This window comes from Notamacropus eugenii, chromosome 5 (genome assembly GCF_028372415.1).
Source record: "Notamacropus eugenii isolate mMacEug1 chromosome 5, mMacEug1.pri_v2, whole genome shotgun sequence".
Lineage (NCBI taxonomy): Eukaryota > Metazoa > Chordata > Mammalia > Diprotodontia > Macropodidae > Notamacropus > Notamacropus eugenii.
In genome coordinates this window covers 111858567-111883435 of record NC_092876.1, presented here as the reverse complement: position 1 = coordinate 111883435, position 24869 = coordinate 111858567, and the positions used below count along the sequence as shown (strand labels likewise).

At 36.9% G+C, this 24869-nt stretch overlaps 1 protein-coding gene across 1 annotated transcript in view; it reads left to right on the top strand.

Moving 5' to 3' along the window:
• The first annotated feature begins 448 nt into the window (after nucleotides 1-448).
• Nucleotides 449-24869, top strand: part of TYR (tyrosinase) — a 175411-nt gene continuing 150990 nt past the window's right edge. The window contains exon 1 of the mRNA XM_072616793.1: nucleotides 449-1372. Coding sequence (XP_072472894.1) covers nucleotides 554-1372 — 819 coding nt within the window. The 5' untranslated portion in view covers nucleotides 449-553. The remainder of the gene's footprint in view (nucleotides 1373-24869) is intronic.

Genomic DNA, 24869 nt, shown 5'->3' with positions numbered 1-24869 from the left:
GTTTTCTGACTCCAAATCCTATTCTCTTTTTGCTATGCCACTTGCCTTCACTATACCACAATAACCTTAAAAAAGTACACACTTAATACCTATGTGACCATGAGAAAATCATTTTACCAATCTGAGCCTCAATTTCTTTATCTATATAATAATGGAGCTGATGACTTTCAAGGTACCTATTAGTCCTAAATCAATGATCTTTTGACTATTTCCTTAAATCAATAAAACAGCATGACTAAAAGATTTATTTTAATTAATCATTAATGAATCTTGATTCACACACTCTAAAGATGCCTTGATAGTGAAGAGTGTCACTTTAAAACTTGACTTTGTCTATGTGAGCTATCTTCCTATTTCCCAGAAAAGCAGTCATGTGCTGGGCAGAAGATGAGAGCTTAAGACAAAGACTGGAAGTATTTGAAATTAGTTGGAGGTGGGAGGAGACACTATTTAGGTTTCAGGCAATGCATGTGATGATTAGAAGGCTAACTGAGAGTTAGAGAGGAAACCAATTAGTCTGCTAAGAAGGAATTCCTGGAGGGCCAGGGAAAGAATGCGTCTGATACCTCTGTGTTATTTGCTGTGGGTTTTTCAGGGTTCTTTGGGGCAGTTTCCCAGAGCCTGTGTCTCATCCAAGAACCTGTTAGAGAAGGAATGTTGCCCCATATGGAGTGGAGATGGCTCTCCCTGTGGCCAGCTGTCGGGCCGAGGCTCCTGCCAGGAGATCCACCTTTCCAGGGCACCACAGGGACCCCAGTTTCCTTTCTCCAGGGTAGACGATCGAGAAGAATGGCCCTCTGTCTTTTACAACCGGACCTGCCAGTGCTCTGGCAATTTTATGGGGTTCAACTGTGGTGACTGCAAATTTGGGTTCTTGGGGCCAAACTGCCTGGAGAGGAGACTGCTGGTAAGAAGAAGTATCTTTGACTTGAGCATACCTGAGAAGAACAAATTCCTTGCCTATCTCAACTTGGCTAAGCATACTATCAGTTCAGACTATGTCATCCCTACCAGCACCTATGCCCAGATGAATAATGGTTCAACCCCCATATTTAGGGACATAAACATGTATGACCTCTTTGTCTGGATGCATTATTACGTGTCCCGAGACACACTGCTTGGGGATTCCAGTGTCTGGAGAGACATTGATTTTGCCCATGAAGCTCCTGGTTTCCTTCCTTGGCATAGATTCTTCCTCCTGCTTTGGGAACAAGAGATCCAGAAACTCACAGGGGATGTGACCTTCACTATTCCCTACTGGGATTGGCGAGATGCTGAAGAATGCACTATTTGCACAGATGAGTATATGGGAGGTAGTCACCCAACAAACCCAAACATCCTCAGCCCTGCCTCATTCTTCTCCTCATGGCAGGTAAGGAATAATAAGGATGACTCTGATTGTTCCTAATTAAAAAAAATACAACCATTACTGATACTAAATATGATACTAATATGAATGATAATAGATTGTATTTTATAGTACTTAATGGCAGGGAGATTTTTCTTCATAATTGTTAGCATATTTGATCCTAAAAACAACCCTATGAAATAATTAAGTTGTTTGTTTTGTTGTAACTTTGTAATGCCTTTGCATACCAGAATTTCTTTTAAGCAAATTTACTAAGACAAAAAAATAACAGTTCTGCAAATAAATAATCAGTATCTATGATCTTAGAGAAATGCCTGGGGCATTGAGAAATTCAGTGGTTTGCCCAGGGCTGCTTGCCCAGTGTGTGTAGATTCCAGAAACAATGGTAATATTGATTTGATCACTATATTCAGAATAAAGTTGGGGTAGGACTAGAGTGGACTAGACTATTAGATAGAGCGGTCTAGGTGTATTTGCACTCATTCATTCATCAACTAAGCTCTAAAGCCTTCAAAATGAGTGAATTAATTTCCCCAGGGACCAGGGCATGATTTCTCGAAATCTAGTTCAAAGGGTGATTTTCCAGGTAGAGACAAGTAGTATAGTGGAAAACTGGAAGGCAAGATGGCCCTGGGGAAGAGGTTTGTAAAACATTTTCCTTACTATAACTTGGAGCCTGTCCTGAAAGCTAAGATCTTCTGTATTATACTCAATTTTAGAGATGAAGATACTGAGATACAAAGATGGAAAGTGACTTATCTAATGGTTACATAGCCAGACTATGCTGGAGCAATGACTTCTGACACAGAAATGAAATAGATAATTGATTTAGAGTTGAAAGAATGTTATTGTATTTGCTCAGTCATTCATTCATGTCTGACTCAACGTGACTTTTTTGTCCATGGGGTTTTCTTGACAAAGATGCTGGAATAGTTTGACATTTTCTTCTCCTGGTCATTTTACAAATGAGAAAACTAAGTTAAACAGGGTGAAGTGACTTGCCCAGGGTTACACAACTAGTAAGTGTCTGAGGCCATATTTGACCTCACATCCTCCTGACTCCAGGTTCTATGCTCTATCCGCTGAACTAGTGAGCTGCCCAGACCATCGGGAACCATGTAATCCAAGCCCTTCATTTTTCAGATGAGAAAACTGATGCCCACAGAAGATGTGACTTCTTCCAAATCATACAGTTTATAATATCAAGGCAGGAATGTAAATCTAGTTGTCATTATAGGCAGTGAGGAAATGCAATGGATAGGGCAGTGGACCTAGACTCAGGGAGACCTGAGTTCAAGTTTGGCCTCAGACACTTACTATCTGTGTGATTCTGGGCAAGTCACATAACTGTCTACCTCTTTTTTCTCAGCTATAAAATGAGGATAATAGTAGTTACTGTCTCCCAGGGTTGTGGTGAAGAGCAAATGAGAAAATATTGCAGAGTGTTTAGCACATAGTAGGTATCTAACAAATGTTTATTCTTTTCCCCTTCCCTCCTTCTGCTTTCAAGCCCAGTTCTCTTTCCACTAGACTGTGAGATGACTTCCTCAAAGGTCTTTTTGGAACTATGAAAATTTCGAGCTCTCAGCCCTATGCTTGGCAATTAAAATGTGTGGATGACTTTTCTGTCTCAAGTGCACACAGCAATCAAGACAAAGAGGAGTGTATTCAAGTTCTTACTTGAAAATTGTCCCAAATAATTTTTGGTCACATGGCAAATGTCAGCCCTTTACCAAGCAGAGTCATCACATTTATGCAAGGGGAAAAAGCAAAATCTCTCTACACATCTGTGGGGGAAAGCATGTATTTTGTGAAGGCTTCCGGAACTGTTCCATTTACAATGTAAAATAGTGAGACTTCTAAGTTCTCTAATCTTCCCTTTATTCCCCAAAATGCTCCTTCGTCTGGACAAGGTTGAACACAGAAACAAATAAAACCTTCTTGTTTTCTTTGAGAAAGATTGTGGTATCATGGGACACATAGGATCTAGAGGCAGAAATCGTGAGTTTAAGTTTCCAGTCGATCTTTTATCAACAGTTTGACTATGAACAGGGTTCTTAGGCTCAATTCTCTTCTCTAAAAATGTGGGTACTATTGTATTCTCTGTCTCATAGTATTGTGGTAGACTTTTAAAAGGTGAGGGATAATATTTTATCAATATAAGCTATTGTTATTTTGATGTAGAAAACTTTGAAAATACTCAGAATCATTTCCAAGTAGTAATTGACACACATGGAAATGAATATTATAGACAATATGATACAATGGATAGAATATTGACTTAGAAGCCAAAGGACATTGGTATGAGAATGAATACAGTTCTAGGCCCACAGCATAGAAATCCTGAATTGATCTGCCTCAGACACTTACTAATGGTGTTGGCAAATCACTCTGTCTGCCTCAGTCTCCTCCACTGTAAAATGGGGATAATAATAGCACTTGTCTCAAAAAGACTATTGTGAGGTTCAAATGAGGTTACATTTAAAGTGCTTTGCAGAAGTTTGTATGAATGCTAGTTTCTGTTTAAAACCATTGTCTTGATCATCATCCTGGCTCTATTAATATTTCCTTGAATAAGTCACTGAAACTCAGTTTTAATTTTTCCATGTGTAAATTGAGGAGATTGAATTAGATGATTTTAAAGGTGCGTTGTAATTCTGAACGATCCTAAATGTTAAAGGCTTAATTGTATAGTAAGTAGCCCATGCTCCAAAGCTGCTACCCCAATTCCCACTGACACTGAAGAGTCAGGTCCCCAAAGTATGACTACTATATTTCCTCAAAGTTCTAGGGTTTAGAGATGGGTTTTGTGGGAATCGTGTGAACCAAACTGACTCCATCTTGTGACTCGATTTTGGATCTAGCTCAGTTCCTTTTCTGTTTAATTTTGGGTCTAGTTCTATTTCTGTCTTGTGAGAAAACTCTACTCATTTAGGGGAATTATAAGAAAACTTTATTGCACTGTTTGAAACTAGTCCTACCTGACTGGGAAGCTGAACCACCCCTACCTGCTGTTTAGAGTCCTTTAACTAAGGATCTATATTATGCTGACCAGAGATCCAGTCAGATCTGAAAACTGAGAGGAGTTGTCTTACAATTTTGTATCTCAAGCAACTCACGTCTTATCTGAAAATTAGATTCATACTGGACAATCAATGACTGTTTCCTTGTTCCTTTAATTGAATACAGATACTTAGGAGCAAGGGGACATCTCTTTTTCTGATTTTAGTGAATTATACCTGTTTGCTCTACCCCTCCCAACTTAAAAATCCCCTAATCTTCCCTCCAATTAGAAATCAGATTACCTACTCTTGTATCTTTGTTCCTATCCTTTCCATTTTTTTAATTCCTAAAAATCTGTCTCCCTGTATATTTAAGGTCCAGTGCCAAGCTGAGGAGGCCTGGTCACTATTTGTTAGGCAATTAGTATGCGTTGCTTAATAAATCAATATTCTCAGGAGCCCAAACCTTTGTTTCCTCAGTTATTTCATATTTTACTCATCACATTTCTAATGCTATACTTCCAAAAGCCCTCACCATGCTTTCCATCATGATTTTTTGTTAATATCAGTTAGCTAGTAAAGCTTTATTAAATTTTAGAAAGAGATATTTAGTAACTAGTTGGGTAAGAAAAGATGATATGAGATTTTCCCCCTATTCCCATACCAGTGATACACTCTTCTGGGATAACAGTCACATGGCTAAGTACATAAGGCATAAAGGAGTAACTCAGGTCTCCTGGAAATTCTTTTGACGGTGTTCTCAAGATGTTATACTTAGTTAAGTTTATTATTACTTTTCTATGGGGCTCTTTGTAGAGCCTTGATTCTATGTCCAGTTTGTCCTTGGATTCTAAAGCACACATCCCCATAAGCTATTACTGAGATTGAAGTTCAGATATTTTTTGATGCTCCTAAGTTTGGAAGGCCCACCTCTGGCTAAGGTGATTATGAGGGAGAAAGACCTGGACTCAAGATATTATTCTCCTCCTCAAGTAATTCCTTCTTAGGGGCAGTCTTTTCTCTCTGTTCAACTTTTACTCAAAATTATCTAGGTGCAGCTAGCACAATGGTTTATTCAGGCCTCAGAAAGCCTGGATGCATTATACCCTGTTCAAACCCAGTGAACAATCAAATGTATTTTCAACGGCTACTTGAAGGTTCTTACTGACTGAGCACTAAATTTAAGTTGTTTGGGATGATTTAATCAATTTATTCAATGGGTTCCTTTAACCCTTACTTGTTAATACTTTATAATTGTTTAATTAACCTCTCACTTTTCCTGTACAGAAGTAAGACATAGAGTCATAGAGAATGCATATGTATCAAGTATAGACAAGGGTAGTCATCTGAGTCCTTGCCTATAAACAGGGAGGACTTACAGAACATGTGGTTCTTCATTATATCAACTCCACTCTTAATGTTACATCCCTCTTCTATCCTGGGATCTTACCTACAAGTATGAATAATTCAGTTTTATTTCCTTGGTCACCCTCTTTCCATGGCTTTCCCTTTGTGTTCGTGTACTTATCTACCTTCTCTCAAGGACATAATTTATATAGAGTTCAGTTAGATTATTTAATTCATAGTAAAGGCTGGACTGTTAATCACATGTAACCTAGGCTACAAATTCCATTAAATTTCTGGATCAAACTTCTTATGAGACATAAATCCTATTTTTGGCCAGAGTCCATCTCCCTTTCACCTAAGTCTCTCAGTCTCATGACGGCAAGAGACAATACTAAAACAAAGTAAAATACCTTATAATAGACCCTCCATTTAACTATAAAATTATTTATTTCATTATATACCATTATTTAGGGACAACTAGGAGGAACAGTGGATAGAGCACCTGACTTGGAGTAGAGAAGACCTGAGTTCAAATGTGATCACAGACACTTACTAGCTATGGAATCTTAGGCAAGTCGCCTAGACTCTTCTTGCCTCAGTTTCCTCATCTGTAAAATGGGGATAATAATAGCACTTCTCTCCCAGGGCTGCTATGAGGATCAAATGAAATAACTGTAAAATACTTACCACAGGGCCTGCAACAGAGTAAGCATTATGGAAATTTTAGCCATTATTACTATATCGTGATGATGTCACTATACAGATATAAAAATTAGGTTGCACTGTGCCTTGTGGAGTCTAATTTAAGACTTAATGTAATAAAAATAGTAAATCAACCCAGAAATAAACACTCTGTATCAAACATTTTGCCTACAAACTCAAAATAATATCCTTGCATGTAAAAAAAGGGAAATGTAATCTCTAGGACATTTGGTTTTTTTTTTCATGTCATGAACTATTTATTTTAGGGGAGATGGAAAGTCTATTATAATCCATTCATCCTCTAGTTTGTTCTGTTGCATGTCCCATACTACAACTGGAAGACAGAAGAAAGGGTCACAAAGCAATTACTTCCTCATCATTTGTGAGAACATTGTGATTCTTATGGTTGCAGCTGCATAGATAAATAGGAACATGGGATAATCTTATGGGATATTCCCAGGAACTCTATTCCACTAGAATCCCTGGACTCTGCTTTAGTGTCTGCTTGCACCACTGTCTATCCTTGTAAACCTAGCACTGAAACAGGGCATGTGATGTTAAAATGCCTCAGAGGCTAATACCAAAAAGTATGTTGCAAAACTAACCCTTTCAGTGTCAAGAGGAGACATGTGCCTCAGGCACCATTTCCTTTCTCTTGGTCTTTGTCTTGTTTTTCCCTGTCCTTTGTCTTTTCACATTTGACATCATTTCCCTCCAATTAGTCTTCTTCTATAGATATGACTCTCAGGAGGCAAATCAGCTGATGAGACCATGTCAGAAGATTATCATCCTAACAAAGAATTAGAATCTCCCAATTCAATCCACTAAACATTTATTAAGTGCCAGCTAAGTACAAGGCACTGTGACAAGTGCTAGAGATTAAAATTAATGAAAAGATAGACACTTCCTCAACTAGGGAAGACAACATGCAAAAGGAGGCAGAAAGTGTGGGCAGGAAGAGTTGGAACATCAAATGCTACCCAGCATGAGGACATCTTATTCCCTGTAGTTGAAACAGGCTTAGCAGGAAATGCAAATCAGAATGATCTGAGAAGCCAATTTCTGCCTCTTATAAAAGAAGGCATTAGGAGGAATTTGGTGTTCTGCCTTCCAGCACTCCAGTCAGAAGAGGCAGCTAGGTGGTGCAGTGGATAGAGCACCAGTGCAGAAGTCAGGAGGACCTGAGTTCAAATCTCACCTCAGACACTTGATGCTCACTAGCTGTGTGATCTTGGGCAAGTCACTTAACCCGAATTGCCTCATCTTGGGTCATCTCCAGTCATCCTAATGAATATCTGGTCACTGCATTCAGATGGCTCTGGAGGAGAAGTGAGGCTGGTGACCTCCCTCACTCAAAACAAAGTCAAGTGCAAGTCATGTCATCATTTCTCTGATGGTATGGTCTTCTTTGGCGAAGAAGGATGAACACACACACACACACACACACATACACATGGCAGTCAGAAGGGAGGCTGATGGAGATGGTGCCAAATTAAGGTTAGAATTAGTAGAATGACTGAGATTATAGGTTATAAGCCTCTGTTGGGAGAAGCATCTTTTTTTCCCTAGAGTTGAAACCAGGGCAGGACATAAGATGCAAAGTGGAATCCCTGTTACATACATGCAGAAAATTAGTGATACTCTTTTGTTTTGTTTATACTGAAGTAAGTATTACAGTTCAATATCAAATTGTTTCAGTTTTTAGAAAGAAAAATAAAAGTTCACAAATCACATTTTGTTGACTCTGTAATTCTATTCAAGACTATGTGTCTAAAGACTGCCTACAACTATCTTGGTAAAGATAGTTGCATTTTGGGATTCTATCCTCAGATATGCTCAGTTAGTCACAGACCTAGAATCAAAATATGTTAAAGCTGATGTGTGTTCATCCTTCATTGCCAAAGAAGACCATGCCATAAGTGAAATAATGACATGACTTGCACTTGACTTTGTTTTGAGTGAGGGAGGGTTGTGCAGGTCACCAGTCTCACTTCCCCTCCAGAGCTATCTGAATCCAGTCACCACATATTCATCAGGATGACTGGAAATGACCCAGGATGAGGCAGTTGGGGTTAAGTAACTTGCTCAAGGTCACACAGCTAGTGAGTGTCAAGTGTCTGAGGTATCAAGTCCTCCTGACTCATGCACTGGTGCTCTATCCACTGCATCACCTAGCTGCACATTGTAGAGGGAGTACATTTGAAGATAAGGAATGGGCTAGATGGCCATTAAAGTACTTTCTTATTCTGAAATGATTTTTTCACTCAAAGTCATTCCCAGGCTTATAATTTGAAAAGAAATGGGACACAAAGTAGATGGTAAATTTAAAATATTATCTTCACATTATCATTAAATACCCATAAAGAGACCTAGATAACCTAGTTATTGGCATAAGACAAATGGATCATCATAACAACCACTGCCTGTAATTAACATGTTTAACAACACTGATAGAGATTTTAGAGATTAACTAGTCCATAACTCTTACTTATAGGTGGGGAAAATAAGGCCCAGATTGGGGAAACATGGTACAGTGAAAAGAATATTGCATTTAAGGAAAAAGAACCTAAACTAGAACTATGCCTTAAGAAATGATGAATGGGGGCAGAGTCAAGATGGCAGAGTAAAAGCAGGGACTTCCTTGAGCTCTCCCCCCAAACCCCTCCAAAAACCCCCTACCTATAAAAAATGACTCTAAACAAATTTTAGAGCTGCAGAACTATAATGGTAATTTAAATGGGAAGATCTTTCCCATTCGTTAATAGGCCCAAGTGACCTGGTTAAATCACCTGGAAGTCTAAGTCACATGTGCTGGGAGGAACTTGCTGAGTGAGTGGAACAGGAAGGTTGGAGCAAAACTGGGAGGAAGTGAGTGAGCTTGGTTGAGGCAGAGGAGAGAGGACACAGTCAGGCAGGCAGGCAGGTACAGTGAGGATGACAGAAAGGATGGCATATTGGGGAAGGGGGTAGACAGAAGCAAACAGTTTTGAAAAGCATCAGGGTCAAAGCTGAAAGTAGAATAAGTGGGGGAGGGCAGGATGGAATGGAGGGAAATAATAGTTTTTTACAACATGACTATTATGGAAATATTTGCATGACTACACATGTATAACCTATATTGAACCGTTTGGCTTGTCAATGAGGGTGGGTGGAGAGGGAAGGAAGAGAATTTGGAATACAAAAGTTTTAAAAACAGATGTTTAAAAATTGTTTCTCATGCAACTGAGAAAAAAGATAAATAGGTAATGGGTATAGAAATCTATGATGGCCTACAAAATAATAAGGGGTAAAGGATTAAGTGGGGAGGGGTGATAAAAGAGAGGGCAGACAGGGGAAACGGGTAATTAGAATGCAAGCAATATCACAGTACGGAGAGGGGAGAGATGGGGAGAAAATCTGGAACTCAAAGTCTTGTGGAAATGAATGTCAAAAACTAAAAATAAAGAATAAAAAAAGAAATTATGAATGGTCAAACTTCTAAGAAGCATTGATACAAAGAGAAGGAAGCAGAACCTGGAAAAAGACCAATGACTACAACAGAGAAAAGAAAAGAAATAAACAAATTTGAATGCTATGTGATTATCATGACAAATTTTGGTCCTGTTGAAAAAATAGGCCTTCGTTTTTGCTTTGCAGAGCGGGGTACTATGGACACGGGATATTACATTCTGTCAGGCATAGTTGACATTGATTTTGGTAAATTGCTTTTGTTCTTTCTAATTGTTTTTTACAGAGGAAGAGAAGGGACTAGCAAATTCAGAAGCTGATTTAAAAACAAACAAGAAAAAGAGATGTTTATGTCAAAATAAGCACCCAAGATTTCATCAGAGACATTATTTAAAATAATAGTTTCTATTTCATCAGAGACATTATTTAAAATAATAATAGCTTTTATTCAGCATAATGTGCTTTCAAAGCCATTATTTCAATTTCATTCCATTAATGAGCTTACTCAACTTGCTTACAAGGTGCTAGGCTGGATATATAATGACAGCAACAAAAAGAGAAGCCCTGCCTTCCACAGGGTTTACATTCTAGGCTACATACAAAAATATATGGAGATAAGTCAAACACTAGTTTTCCCAAAAATCCTCCTTTGGGACACAGTACAAAGTAATTTGAGGAAAGAAAGAATACTGACAGGAATTAAGTTTCATGGAAGGAGAATAACAATTGAACCTTGAAGGAAGATAAGGATTGAGCAGTACCAGTGAAGAAGAACATAGTGAACTATTGAAAGTTGACTGTGTAAGGGGAATCATGTAAAATAAGGCTAGAAAGATCAAATATTGACGTGGTTCCACTCTCTCAGGTCCTGTTACATTTTAAATCCCTCCAACACAAACATCTTAGGGTAGTCTAAAAGGATTGAGGAGTCTCGTTTCTCTACCATCAACTTGAGCTCCCACTGGTTGTGTCCCTTCAGTTATAGGTGTCTGTTAACTAACACCCTAGCTAGTTCCATTTAACAACTTAATGAGTTATATTTTACAAAGGAATATTTACTTCAAAAGCGTAATAACAAGACTCATACAAATATTTCTTTAAATACTCATGGTGGCCTAATTCTTCATTTATTTCAGGATCTGGAAAGGGCATTAGGCTCACGTTTTAGCTCAGTTCCTACACAGTACCAGTCTCTCTAAGTTCATGTCCAAACCCCAATGTGGAACTGCATTCTACTGGGCTAGAGTTTAGGACCACTTAATGGTTTGAGTCTTGCTTCTGACTTGGCTGTATAAAGCCACCTGATTTCACCTAGATCTTATGCCTGTATACCTGTGGCTCCCACTCCTAGGCAAGATAGAAAATACTCTGTGTGTGTGTGTGTGTGTGTGTGTGTGTGTGTGTGTGTGTGTGTGTGTGTGTGTGTGTGTGTTTGTGTGTTAATATCTAGGCCACATAGCCTCAGTGTGGAAAAGAATAATGCCCTATGGAACTCTCAGTCTTTTCAAATTTTGTGAATTAAGCAGTCATTTTCTTTTTAAAATATTTTATTCTTTTCCAATTAGATGTTAAAACAATTTTCACACACATACATATATGTGTGTGATATACATGTGTGTGTGTCTGTGTATATGGAGTTCCAGGTTCCCTCTCTCTCCCTCTTCCCTCATTGAGAAGGCAAGCAATTTGATATAGGTTATTCATATACAGTAATGCAAAACATATTTTTACTTTAGTCATATTATTAAATAAAACAAAATCACCCCACCCTCCAAAAAAAAAGAAAGTTTAAAAAGATGTATGCTTCAATCTGCTTTCAGACTCCACCAGTTCTTTCTCTGGAGGTGGGTAGGTAGCTTTTTTCATCATGTCCTTCGGAATTGTCTTGGACCATTTTATTGCTGAGATTAGCTTTTACTCACAGTTGGTAAATGCAATATTGCTGTTACTGTGTAAGCTGTTCTTCTAGTTCTGCTCATTTCACTTTGCATCTGTTCATATAAGTTTTTTTCACGGTTTTCTGAAACCACACTGCTCATTATTTCTTACAGCAAAGCAGTATTCTTCACAATTATACACACTTGTTCAGTCATTCCCCAATTGACGGTCATCTCCTTAGGTTCCAATTCTTTGCCACCACAAAAAGAACTTCTATGAATATTTTTTGCACATATAAGTCCTTTTTAAAAAAAATCTTTGGTTATTTGGTTACAACTAATAGTGATGTTGCCGGGTCAAAACATATGCAATGGTTTTATAGCCTTTTAGGCATAGTAACAATTTATTTTCCAGAATTATGAAATCAGTTCACAAATATACCAACAGTGCTTCGGTGTTGTAATTTTCCAACATTCCCTCCAACATTTGTCATTTTCCTATTCTATCGTATTAGCCAATTTGATAGGTGTGAGGTGGGGCTTAAGAGTTATTTTAACTATAAAAGTGCCTCTTTTACATGAGATAACTTACCATATTTACCTCTCTATGAAGTCTGGAATTCCCCTGGCTGGAAAACCCTGTACCTCCCCCACAGATGAGGAGTGTTCTTTTGAAACCAAAGGAAGAGGCCAAGTACATCCAGAATGATTATAAGTAGCAGTTTAATCAATCATTATGAATACTTAGAAACAGGGGCAATCTTCACTCTGGAGCAGCAACCAGATAATTTAGTGCACCCCCACAGAAGAACTCCCAAGATCCCTGTGGTAACTGTAGAAAGCAGACAAGAGGGAGAAGCAAGAGAGTGTGTCACTACTGAGTGGTAGATGTTTTTGGTTTTCTGCTTAGCAATGAATTGGGTGTTAAGCCAGTGTTACACCCAAACGTAAGTTTGTATGTTGATCATATACCAGTCACATATGGCTCACAATATTTTTGTTATGGCTTTCATAGGTCATAGTACCTAAGTTTTGACTTTGTCTCTAAATTATGATTCAGTATCTAAGCCATGTTTTTTTACAAGTCACCATATTCAGGTTTCTACCTTTCACAGAGTTAAAATGTGTATGACCCTTCATTTATTATTATATATTATATGTATATTATTATATATTATATATTATTATATATTATATTTATAGCTTTCCCCTAATTGGGATCCTATACTCCTCCTTCTCCCTTTTCCTAGTATCTCCCTCTTTCTCACCCCTTAATTTTATTTTTATAAGATATTATCTAAGGAGTCACTTCCATTCTCCATGAAAATGCAACAACAACAAAAAAATCACCAGGACTCCTGAGTCAAGCTGCTTTAAAGGGTGTGGATAGTTCCAACTATAAATTAACTGAAAACTAGCCAGGCATGTACCAGAGTCAGCCCAAGCTGTTTACATAGAGCAAAACGTTTTCAGTGAGAGCATTTCCACCTTAGAATTCAGAAAACACTACATATCAGGGCTTGAATTATTGTCTTGTTGATTTTCTAGACTTAAGAAAGTGTTGGAGAAAATTTTAATAATGCATAATATTTCATTTGAAAGAGTGTTGGACATAGATATAGATGGATATCTAGAAAGAGAGAGAGAGAGAGAGAGAGAGAGAGAGAGAGAGAGGAGCAGATGGAGAAAGGGAACATATAGATTTATTTTTCAGAGATTGTTGTTAAATATTTATCAGTTCAGCATTGTCAATATAAAATATCTCCATATTTTCAAGTTCTATGACCTTCCCATCATGCACAAGGTACATGAAACTACCTTAAGAGATTTGAACACGTGCTGAAGTAGATTGTGATGGGTTTTTAAAAGCAAACTAAGTATAGCACTAGCCCTGGAGTCAGAAAGAACTAATTTCAAATCTAGCCTCAGACACTTGATTAGCTGTGTGACCCTAGGCAAGTCACTTAACCCTGATTGGCTCTCCTTCATCCTCCTCAAAAAAAAAAAAAAAAGCCAGCTAAGGAGTCTACATTTAATCCTCACTGTGACTCTGTGAAGTTAAGTTCCTGGGATGGAGGAGCAAACAAGGAGAAGGAGGTTCCAGACAATGGATTTCCTCAGTCCTTCCACTGCTGCCCTATTATACTATTAGTTGCCTGAAAGTCATCAAAGGTTAGATATCTTGTTTATAATCACACAGCTGGTATATATAAGAACCAAGACAAATTCGAATCATATTGAATCCAAGAAGGAGCTTTTATCCACCATCCTACTATTCTGCCCATAAGAGTCTGTGTGTCATGGTAGAGGAAACTGAGATGCAGAGATGTGAAGCAAATGCTCAAACTGCAGACAGAGTTCTTAGGAAGGATGAGAGGGACCTGAGGAACAGTACAGCTTATCTTGTCCAGACTCTACCTGCATGCACTTCTAGAATGTTCCAGAGACTTCCTCAAGGCTGCCAGTAAGGATTTAAATTGAGATCTTCTAAGACCCCAAGTGCAGTATCCTTTATCTCATATCATACAATTATCCCGGATCCTAATAACTGTGCATTACAAAAGGAAAAAAAATTCAGGCTTCTAACACAAAAAGGAATATAGGGAGGGAAAGAGAAAATGGGAAGAAGGCTAAACTATGGCAAAGAAAATTTCAGAGATCATTTTGAAATGCAAAGAAATAGTACTAAAGTAGCGAGGCTTTTGCTCTCTGCTATTAAGCGTTAAGGAGCACTGCTCTGGTTCTGCATTAGGAGGTTACTGGGGACAAATGTGAACCACACGGCATTCCACAGAACTGTCTTCATAAAGAAAAAACAGAAAATCTGTTATTTCTCTGAGCAGTTGCCATAGCTACCGTGGTTCCCATGAATACCTGCTGAAATAGGACTTTCCCTCCCTTCCTTTTGATTCTTTCTGTGTAACACTTTTTTTCCCTGGATGACTATGGTCACATTCCTTGGTCACATTTTTCTCACATCTATCATGTAAGGACCATTTTTTTCCTCCTTATTTAGATCTATCATGTCAGCAACCTCCAATTTCTCTTTCTCTCTCTCTCTCTCTCTCTCTCTCTCTCTCTCTCTCTCTCTCTCTCCATCTCCCTCTAATCATTATTTTTTTCTGACCAAATTACTCTGTGTTTAATTGACCCAATATTTGTACATAAATATTTGTGCTATGTGAGGCTGTCAGGCAAATATAAACAGATTATTTGCATGTGCATATGCATGTGTGTATATAAAAATGAAATATAATAATGGGTTAAAATTGAAATATAATAAATAATTAAACAGTAAACATAACTAACCATGAGCTATGTGTATTTTTTAAGTGGCTCCCAAAAGTCCACTTGATTTTATTTGTCTTTCACTCTAAAACTAAAGAAATCTCAATTAGTTCTAGTCTATAGGCTAAAGCATTCAGGTCGGATGATGTCCTCTGAAGTTCAAATTAAGATAAAATGTCACAAGAGGGGGTAAAAAAACATGTTCTACTCAAATATTTTATGTTAAAACTTTAAATTTTCTTTTAAAATTAAAAGTGAAATGTGATCTCTAAGGTATTCAAGATAGTGTTTCCAGAATCATTTTTTCAGAGCTAGGCAGCACCTCAAACTCAGTCTACTTTAACTCTCTCATATTATTGGTGAAGAAACTGAGTCCCAAGGATGTAACTTGTCCAAGGTTAATATCAAAGGAAATATTTGAGTCCTGGTCTTCAGACTGCAAAATCAGTATTTAGATGAAAGAAAGAAAGAAAGGAAGAAAGAGAGAGAGAGAGAGAGAGAGAAGGAAGGAAGGAAGGAAGGAAGGAAGGAAGGAAGGAAGGAAGGAAGGAAGGAAGGAAGGAAGGAAGGAAGGAAGGAAGGAAGGAAGGAAGGAGAAGGAAGGAAGGAAAGAAGGAAGGAAAGACAGAAGAAAGAAGGAAGGAAGGAAGACAAAAACATATATAATACGTAGATATACATATACATGTATCTTTATTTCATATATATTAAGCTTCTCAGGTTGTTTTTATATTCTTGTTCTCCAGTCATTTCAGTCACATACACCTCTTTTTTTCCCCTCATTTGGAGTTTTCTAGGCAAAGACGCTGAAGTAGCTTGCCATTTACTTCTTCAGTTCATTTTACAGATGAAGAAACTGAGGCAAACAGGGTACATGATTTGCCAAAGTCACTCTTTTAGTAAGTGTCTGAGGCCAAATTTAAACTTAGGCCTTCCTGATTCCAGGACTGTCGCACCTAGCTGCCCCTAAAATATTAAAAACAATGCCTAATGCATATTCTATACAATAGTAAATTCTTATTCCCTGAATGATTCATTATTGTATGGTGGCAATGTGTATTTTTATTAATCTCTCCCCTCCTAATCCTGTAAATAATTAGCCTTTTTCAGTCAAATCAACAACTATTTAAGTGCTTATTATATGCCAAATACTGTGCTAACCTCTAGGGATGCAAAGAAAGGCAAAAACATAATCTCTACTCTCAAAGAACTCACAAGATAATGGTGGAAAGAGCAAATAACAATGATGTACATATAAAGGGTGTGTGTGTGTATGTGTGTGTGTGTGTATGTGTGTGTGTGTGTATGTGTGTGTGTGTATGTGTGTGTGTGTATGTGTGTATGTATGTGTGTGTGTGTATGTGTGTGTGTGTGTGTATGTGTGTGTGTGTGTGTGTGTGTGTGTATGGCACACACATGAAGGGAAAGATGGAGAGGAAAGGTCCCCTTGAAGAACAAAGATTTATACTGAGTCTTCAAGGAAGCCAAAGAAGTCACATGACTCTTTATTTGAAAATACTTCATATAGATTTTAAATTTATTTATTCATTTCCATGTTATAACCGCCCCCACCAGCAGAAAGTAAGCCCTTTGAAAGCAGCAAAAATTTCTATATTTTTGGAATTAACTTTAGTTACTAGAAATGATTTTGACTAATGTAAACTGAGAATGGAGGAGAAGTCTAGTAAACCACTTCCAGGAGTAGAATATGTAATCTGTGATTTACCATCCTGAAAGACAAGTATGTAGGGCAAAGAGCTGATCAAAACTGTCAATTTTTAATGAACCTTGGATTATATTTTATCATAGTTCTACCAATTATCTGGGAGACACAGTAGTCCTATAAAAAGGGACTTGGAGGGAGGTCTACCAAGGAATAAACATTTTTGAATAATAAATTCATTTGGGTTAAAGGTACCCTTTCAGAAGTGGCATGGAGAAAGTCACTTGGGAGAAGACAATCATGATGACTTAGGTTTCCTGATCATAAAGTGAAATGGCCTTCAAAGAAGGAAAACCTCAGATGTTAGTCTAAGGCACTAGATGAAAAGTCAGCATTAACCAACAAGGAGAGAACCAGACATAACAACATACCAAAATTTGTTTTCAGGTAAATGAAGCCAAATGGTAAGAGTATGGCAAAATAATTAATAACAGAAATGAGCATTGAACTTTATCAAAAGCTTCCTCTTCATCTATTGATACAATCATATGTTTTTAAATTTTTATTATTGATGTAATCAATTATGTTAATAGTTTTCTTATGTTAAACCATCCCTGTATTCCTGGTATAAATCCCACTTGATCATAATATATAATCTTCAAAATATATTGTAATCTTTTTGATAGTATTTTATTGAATTTTTTTCATCCAGATTCATTAATGAAATTTGTCTATAATTTTCTTTTTCTGTTTTTGCTCTTCCTGGTTTAGGTACCAGTATCATCTTTGTTTCAAAAAAAAAAAGAGTTTGGTAGAATTTCTTCTTTATCTATTATTCTAAATAATTTAATATTAGAATTAGTTGATCTTTAAATATTTGATAGAATTCACTTATAAATCCATCTGTTGTTCTTTTGTTTCTTTTCATTTGTAAATCCATCCTGGTGCTTTTCTGGAGATTCACTTGTTGTTAGTTTAATTTCTTTCTTCTAAAATAAATCTGTTTAAATATTCTATTTCCTCTACCACAAATTTAGGCAATTTTTATTTTTTCATGAATATTCTTCCATTTCTCTTAAATTGTAAATTTACTGGCATGTAATTGGACAAAATAACTGCTTATAGTTGCTTTAATTTTATCTTTGGGGCCATATATTCACCCTTTTCATTTTTAATATTAGTTTTCTGGTTCTCCTCTCTCTGTTTTTTAATCAAATTAACCAATTGTTTGTCAAATTCATTTTTTTTCACAAAACAAGCACCTACTTTTATTTATTAATTCAATGTTGTGTTTTTACACTCAATTTAATTAATATCACCTTTAATTTTTAGGATTCTCAATTTAGTGTTTAATTAGGGATTTTTAATTTGTTCTTTTTCTAGTCTTTTTAACGGTATACCCAATTCATTAGTCTATGCTTTCTCTGTTTTATTGTTGTAAGCATGTAGAGATGTAAATTTTCCTCTAATCACTGCTTTTGCTGTATCACATAGATTTATGGGATGTGTTATCTCAATATTGTCATTCTCTTTAATGAAATTATTAATTATTTCTAGGATTTCTTCTTTAACCCATTTTTCTTTAAGATTAAGTTGCTTAATCGCCAATTGCTTTTTAATATATGTTTCCTTGATCCCTTAGTTACTCTAATATGATCTGAAAAGGATACATTTAATATTTTTGCTTTTAAATATATTTTAAGTATTAATATATGATCAATTTTTTTAATAGTATCATGAACCAATGAGAAAATGATGTTTTCCTTTCTATTTCCATTCAATTAAAGGTAAAGACAATGAAGCAATATCAATACTGAACATAAATGCACTAATACTACAGTATTAAAATTTTTTAAAGTTAAATTAATTACAAGTGGAGATAGTAATACTATAAAAGTAGGGAACTTTAATCTTCCCTTCTTAGAACTAAATAAATCTAACCAAAAAATGAATAAGAAAGAAGTTAAGGAAATAGATGGAATTTTAGATAAACTAGATATGATAGATATCTGGAGAGAATTGAATGGAAATTGAAAGGAATACACCATTTTTCTCATTGGTCCATAGAGATAAAGCAACTTAATCTTAAAGAAATGGAGTTACCCTATTTATCTCTTTTAAATATATCTATTTTACCTGAGGGTGAAGTAGATATTTGTAAGGTCTTTACAATCCTTCCACAAGTTCAGGCAAGGATTCAATGATTTATGTGGTGGCATGGGACAGTCCTCTTCAAGGTGCTTTTCTTGTGGTGACCTGATAGGATCTGACTGTGAAAGTATTATTGTGCCCTTTTTTACAGATGAGAAAGCTAAAGTTCAGAAAGTGTGTATGACTCACTCCTGCTAGTAGAGCTAATCAAGCATTAGTGCTAAGATTTAAACCTGGGTCTTTTCACTCCTAGCCAAGTATTCCTACAATTGCACAGCTTTCCCTCTTTAAACCCTGAAGAATTGTGTGCTATTTGGGGGAAGCAAGGCAAAAGAAAAGGGAAGAGTACTGGTACTTTTTTCTCTCCTCCATCAGAATGAGGGTAATTCAAGTAGAGATTTTTTTCATTCTTTATACTTTGTAACCCCAGTACCTAGAGCAGGGCTTGTCACAGTAGGTGCTCAATAAATATTTGTTTATTGATTATTCAAATAATGTCAATTAGCATCTATTAAGTGCCTTATAGGTACCAGGAATTGTGCTAGGGAACACTCTGCCTTCAAGGAGCTTTTGTATTCTTATGGAGTGAGGGGTGGTAACATATATAAAAAGAAGCTAAAAAGCAAGGTAGAGAGATGAAAGGTAAAAAATGAAGGTATCTAGTTCAGAGGCATTTCAGAGAAAGTAAAGGACAGCCAGGAGTATAGCCTGGAGAGGAATGAATATCTGGCTAACATGGGCGTCCTCCTTAAAATGTTTCTGGGAAGAACCAACCAAGAAGAGGGAGAAGCCTCTGAGAGAGGGATGGATCCAATGTATGAAGTTCAGAAGTAGTAATTTCCCAAAGTGAAGAGGTTTTTGGTTCATTGTTGATAAAATGTGGGAGAATCAAGAATGTAACCTAGAATGGAATGAAGAATTATTGATTTTTATTTTCCTTGAGAGAATTCTTTGCAGCCAAGAATCCAGGAAAAAAGAAAGTGGTAGCAATGAAAAACCAGGAAGAGGAACAAGTACATTAAACCTTTGGTATTGATGGTAGGAAAAATTATAACAGGAAACTAACAAGCCTATATTGTCTCCAAATCCTACAGAGCTTCTATTTTTTTAAGGCTATATTAACACAGGATAGCTGAAAGATGTCAATGAAGGCTTTCCACCAATTATCCTTTGCTCACAAGGAATAATCCACAGCCTATTGGGTGGCACCTTGGTGAAAGACTTAAGAAAGAATATAAAAAGAATTATTTATAATGGAAAGTTATGGATATATTAAAATACACAGTTTTAGGAAGTATCCATAGCAAATGATCATAGATAAGTATCAATACAGAAAGAAGGATTATGTGGTTTTTCTATTTAAATTTTTTCAATTATTTTTCAATTCCTTGAAAAATCATCGGGTCAAAAGATGCATGTGTCTGAAGTTTTCATGAAATTAACTATTGCTTACAGACCTAGCAAAGTCCTATGGTTTATTAGATAAGAGAGCCAGTTAAGAAGTCAGGGAGACCTGACCACGTGACATTGGACAAGTCACTTACCACTTTGGCACTACAGGTAACTTTCTGAAATTTTAAGTTGCAGAGAACATGTTGACCTCCATTGCTAGGGAAAGTCTCCTTGCCCAGGAGGTCTCTACGACAATGAAATCAAAAGTCCAATCCCTACCTTGAAAGACCTTAATCAATTCATCAATCAAAAACATTTAGCTAGCATGTACTATGTGCCAGGCATTATGCTAACTTCTGAGGATACAAAAAGAGGCAAAAGATGATCCCTACCCTCAAGGATATTACAATCTAATTGGGGAAAAGACATGCAAAAAAATATGCAAATCAAGCTATATGTTGGATAAATAGGAAACAACTTAAATAGCTGAGGCACTAAGATTAAGAGAAGTTGGGAAAGGCTTTCTGTAGAAAGTGGGATTTTAGCTGGAACTTAAGGGAACCCAGGAAATAGAGTTGAGGGGGGTGGGGGACATTCCAAGCAAGAAGGACACCATAGAAAATGCAATGTTCACTGTCTTGTTGGTGGAATAGTTAGGTGGTCAGTGTCACTGGATCAGAGAACATGTGGGGGACAAGGTGTAAGAAGACTAGAAAGGCAGGAGAGAACTAGGTTATAAAGGGCTTTAAATGATTTTTTTATTTGACCCTGGATGTTATGGAGTTTATTGACTAGAGGAGTGATATGATCAGACTTGTACCTTAGGTAAATCATTTTGGTGGTTGAATGGAAGATGGATTATAATGGGAAGAGACTTAACAGGAAGACCTATCAGCAGACTACTGCAAAAGTCCAGGCATGAGGTAATAAGGCACCTGAGTGACTGCAATGGCAGAGAGAAGGGGGGATTTACAAGAGATGTTGCAGAGATCAAATTCACAGCCTTTGACAATGGATTCTGAAACTGGAGGTCTGAGGAACTGGAGAATGCTATTTCCTTTTATATTAATGGGGAAGGTAGACAGGGGCAAGAGTTTAGGGTAAAAGATAATGAGTTCTGTTTTGAATATTCTGCATATAAGACAACTACATACATCCAGTCTGAGATATCTTAAAGGCAGTTGGAAATACAAGACTGGAAGTCAGCAGAGAATTTGGAGCAGGATAGGTAGATTTGAGACTCATCAGCATAGAAAGGATAATTAAATCCACGAAAGCTGATGAGATCCTCAAGTAAAATAGTATTGAGAGAGAAGTGAAGAGGGCCCAGGACAGAGGTCTTAGGGATACTTAAAGATAGAAGGCATGATCTGGATGAGGATGCAGCAAAGGAAATTGAGGAGCAGTGATCAGATAGGCGGGAGGATAATCAGAATGTGTGTGTGTTCATCCTTCTTTGCTGAAGAAGACCATATCATCAGAGAAATGATGACATGACTTGCACTTGACTTTGTTTTGAGTAAAGGAGGGCTGTGCAGGTCACCAGCCTCACTTCTCCTCCAGAGCCATCTGAATCCAGTGACCAGATATTCATCAAGATGACTGGAGATGACCCAGGATGAGGCAATTGGGGATAAGTGACTTGCCCAAGGTCACACAACTGTGAGCATCAGGTATCTGAGGTGAGATTTGAACTCAGGTCCTCCTGACTCCTGTACTGATATTCTATCTACTGTACCACCTAGTTGCCCGATCAGAATAAAATGATGTCCTGAAGACCTAGAGACAAGAGAATGTCAAGGAATATCAAAAAATATCAAAACCTGTAGAAATGTTAAGGAAAATGTGGATTGAGAAAAGGCCATTGGATTTGACAACTAAGATTTGAGTTCAAATCCAACCTCAGATACTATGTATGTGACCCTGGGCAAGTCATCTAATTCTTACTTGCCTATGTTTCTTCAACTGTAAAATGTGCATAATAATAGTATCTACCTCCCTGGGTTATTATGAAGATTAAATCAGATAGCATTTGATTTTAAAAGGTACTTACACAGTGCCTGACTCATGGTAGGCACTATATAATTGCTTATTCCTTCCCTTCTCCCTATCCTTATCCCTAGCCCTAGCCCTCTCCCTTGACAGAACAAATAAATGGATCAAATACTTTGGTGTTATATAGACATAGCCACAATTGGTTTTATTTGTTTATACAATCACAATCAGTTAAAGTATTGAGCAACTATATTAATGACTTGATCAACAGAAACTATTTCTGCTCTTAAAGATTAGTAAAAAATTATAGGTAAGTTAAAAATAAATACCTGGGACAGATAGTATGAATGAATAATGCATTAGATGCTGAATTAAACAAGAAGTATAGATCAAGCTGAGTTGGTTTTAGGAAATTGCAAATCCTATTTAATGACCAAAATTTTCTCTTAGAAACAAAGACTCATCTTCATTTTTTTAATACCTATAATATATTGGCATTGCTGTATGACTGTGAGACATGGAACACAATGTTCCTTGAAGTTTTGAAAGCAGATATCACGCAGAGGTCAATGAAGAGCAACCTCCCACATTTAACTGACCAGGAACTTTGAAGAACAGGAATCAAATCTGTCATTAGAGAAATATATGATAGAAAAAGAAGATGGGATGCTCACATGATATAGATGCGGTGTGATGGGTGATAGTCCAAGTACCCCAGGAGTATCCTTATGATATCAAAAGAAATTGATGAACAGGTTTTCAGCGTGTTGGGTAAAGTCATGGGAGAATGTGAACAGTAGAGAACTAGATAGGCGGATATGGATGTTGACCTCTGTTATTGGAGGGGATATCAGTATTGGTCACATTAGATATTAATTTGAATCTTTAGAAACAGCAATAGTAGTAAGGCAATGCTCCTTCTTCTACGTTCTGTGCCCTTAGAGAAATCTCCAAAGGCCTGGCTCTTACTTCCTTTTAGGAGTTCTCAAAGAACAGCCCAGGCTAGTTGGTATCATCAAACTATCTCAGAGATAGATGGGAGATGAAAAGACAAATGGAAAGAGAGTGGAAATAACTCTCCAAATCCCCAAAGCCTTAGTAAGTAGGGGCAAAGCACTTTGTTGTCAAAAGTCTTGAGAGATAGAGCAAATATTGTCTCCGTTGTACAGAAGAAGAAGGAAGATGTTAAGTGACTTGGTCATGATTAGACAGCTAGTAAGATTGACAGAGCTGATATCAGACCCAGATATTCTGATTTCAATTCCAGTAGTTTATTCACTGAAATGCATTGCCTATGTCTAAACTGATGACTCAATTTAGTCAACTCATTAAAAAAATAGCCACATTTTTTAAGCATAGAAGAATATATAAACTTGCCCAAACCAGTGCATGACATTGCCTAGGACACAAGGGTAGGGAGCCTGTGGCCTCGAGGCTACATGTGGCCTTCTGGGTCCTTGAGTATGGCCCTTTGACTGAATCCACACTTTGCAGAAAAAGTTTGGATTCAGTCAAAGGGCCTCAGTTGCTAGGTTCAAGTAAGTTAGATACTATAGCATTATATCTAAAACATAGATTGATTTTTTTAATAGGGAGAATCATAGAACTGTCAGAGTTTGAAGGGCTCTGAGACTTCCTCTGGTCAGTACTGATGATGAGAAAACTAAGACTCAGAAGAGAAAAGTGACTGGTTCAAATAGAAGAAGAACTAGGACAAAATTCTCAATTTTCACTCCAATATTCTACTATCCATAACTAAGGGCCTGACAAATAGGAAAGAAAATGTAACATTAGCCTAGACATTTTTTTTCTCATTCAAATCTTAATGAAATGTACTTTAAGGTTTCACATAGAATATTCTTTTTTTTCTGTTCTACTTTGTATATAGAAATAGTTATTTTTGTCTGTGTTGATTAAGTTCAGAATTTAAAAAAAAAACAAACTTAGGGAATTACACTTTGAAATGAATGTCCACAGAGAGTGTAGAAAATATATGTAAAAAAAATCCATAGAAGTCACAACCTAAAGAAGGCATTAACTGAATTCTGCATTAGCAAGATTTTTTGAACATTCAGTAATTTCTTCAATACAATAAATTATACTTTAGTGCACAGAAAAGGCTAATGGGCCTTTGCTAAATGATTCGCCTCTCACGCAGGAGAAATTCAGGCACTAGGATATGAGGTTCATGGCATTTTTCTCTTGGTTTAATTCAGATTGTTTGTTACCATGTGGGCTCCCTTTTTACTCTTGGTACAGGCTCTCCACCTACTCTAACCCTTCCTTCCTATCCAAATTCTCATTGGTCACAAGAATTGCATTTGCTTTCTTAATCCCAAAGTGCAGAACTAGAAGCAATGAATGGATGGAACTTGAAGGAAAACAGAGCCTCATTTAACATTAAAAAAAAAAAAAACTTCCTAACAATTAAAGCCTCATCAAAGTAGTTTGGGTTGCTTCATGAAGTAGTGGTTTTCCTATTATGGGAAGTCTTTCAATGGATACTAAATAATCTTCTTTTGGAGAAGGGATATTGCAGTATGCAGGATTTTCCTTTTGAGATATAGGTTATTTTAGATGATCTCCTGAGTACCTTTCACCTCTGAGATTTTATGAATCTATCTGTGGCTCAGTGC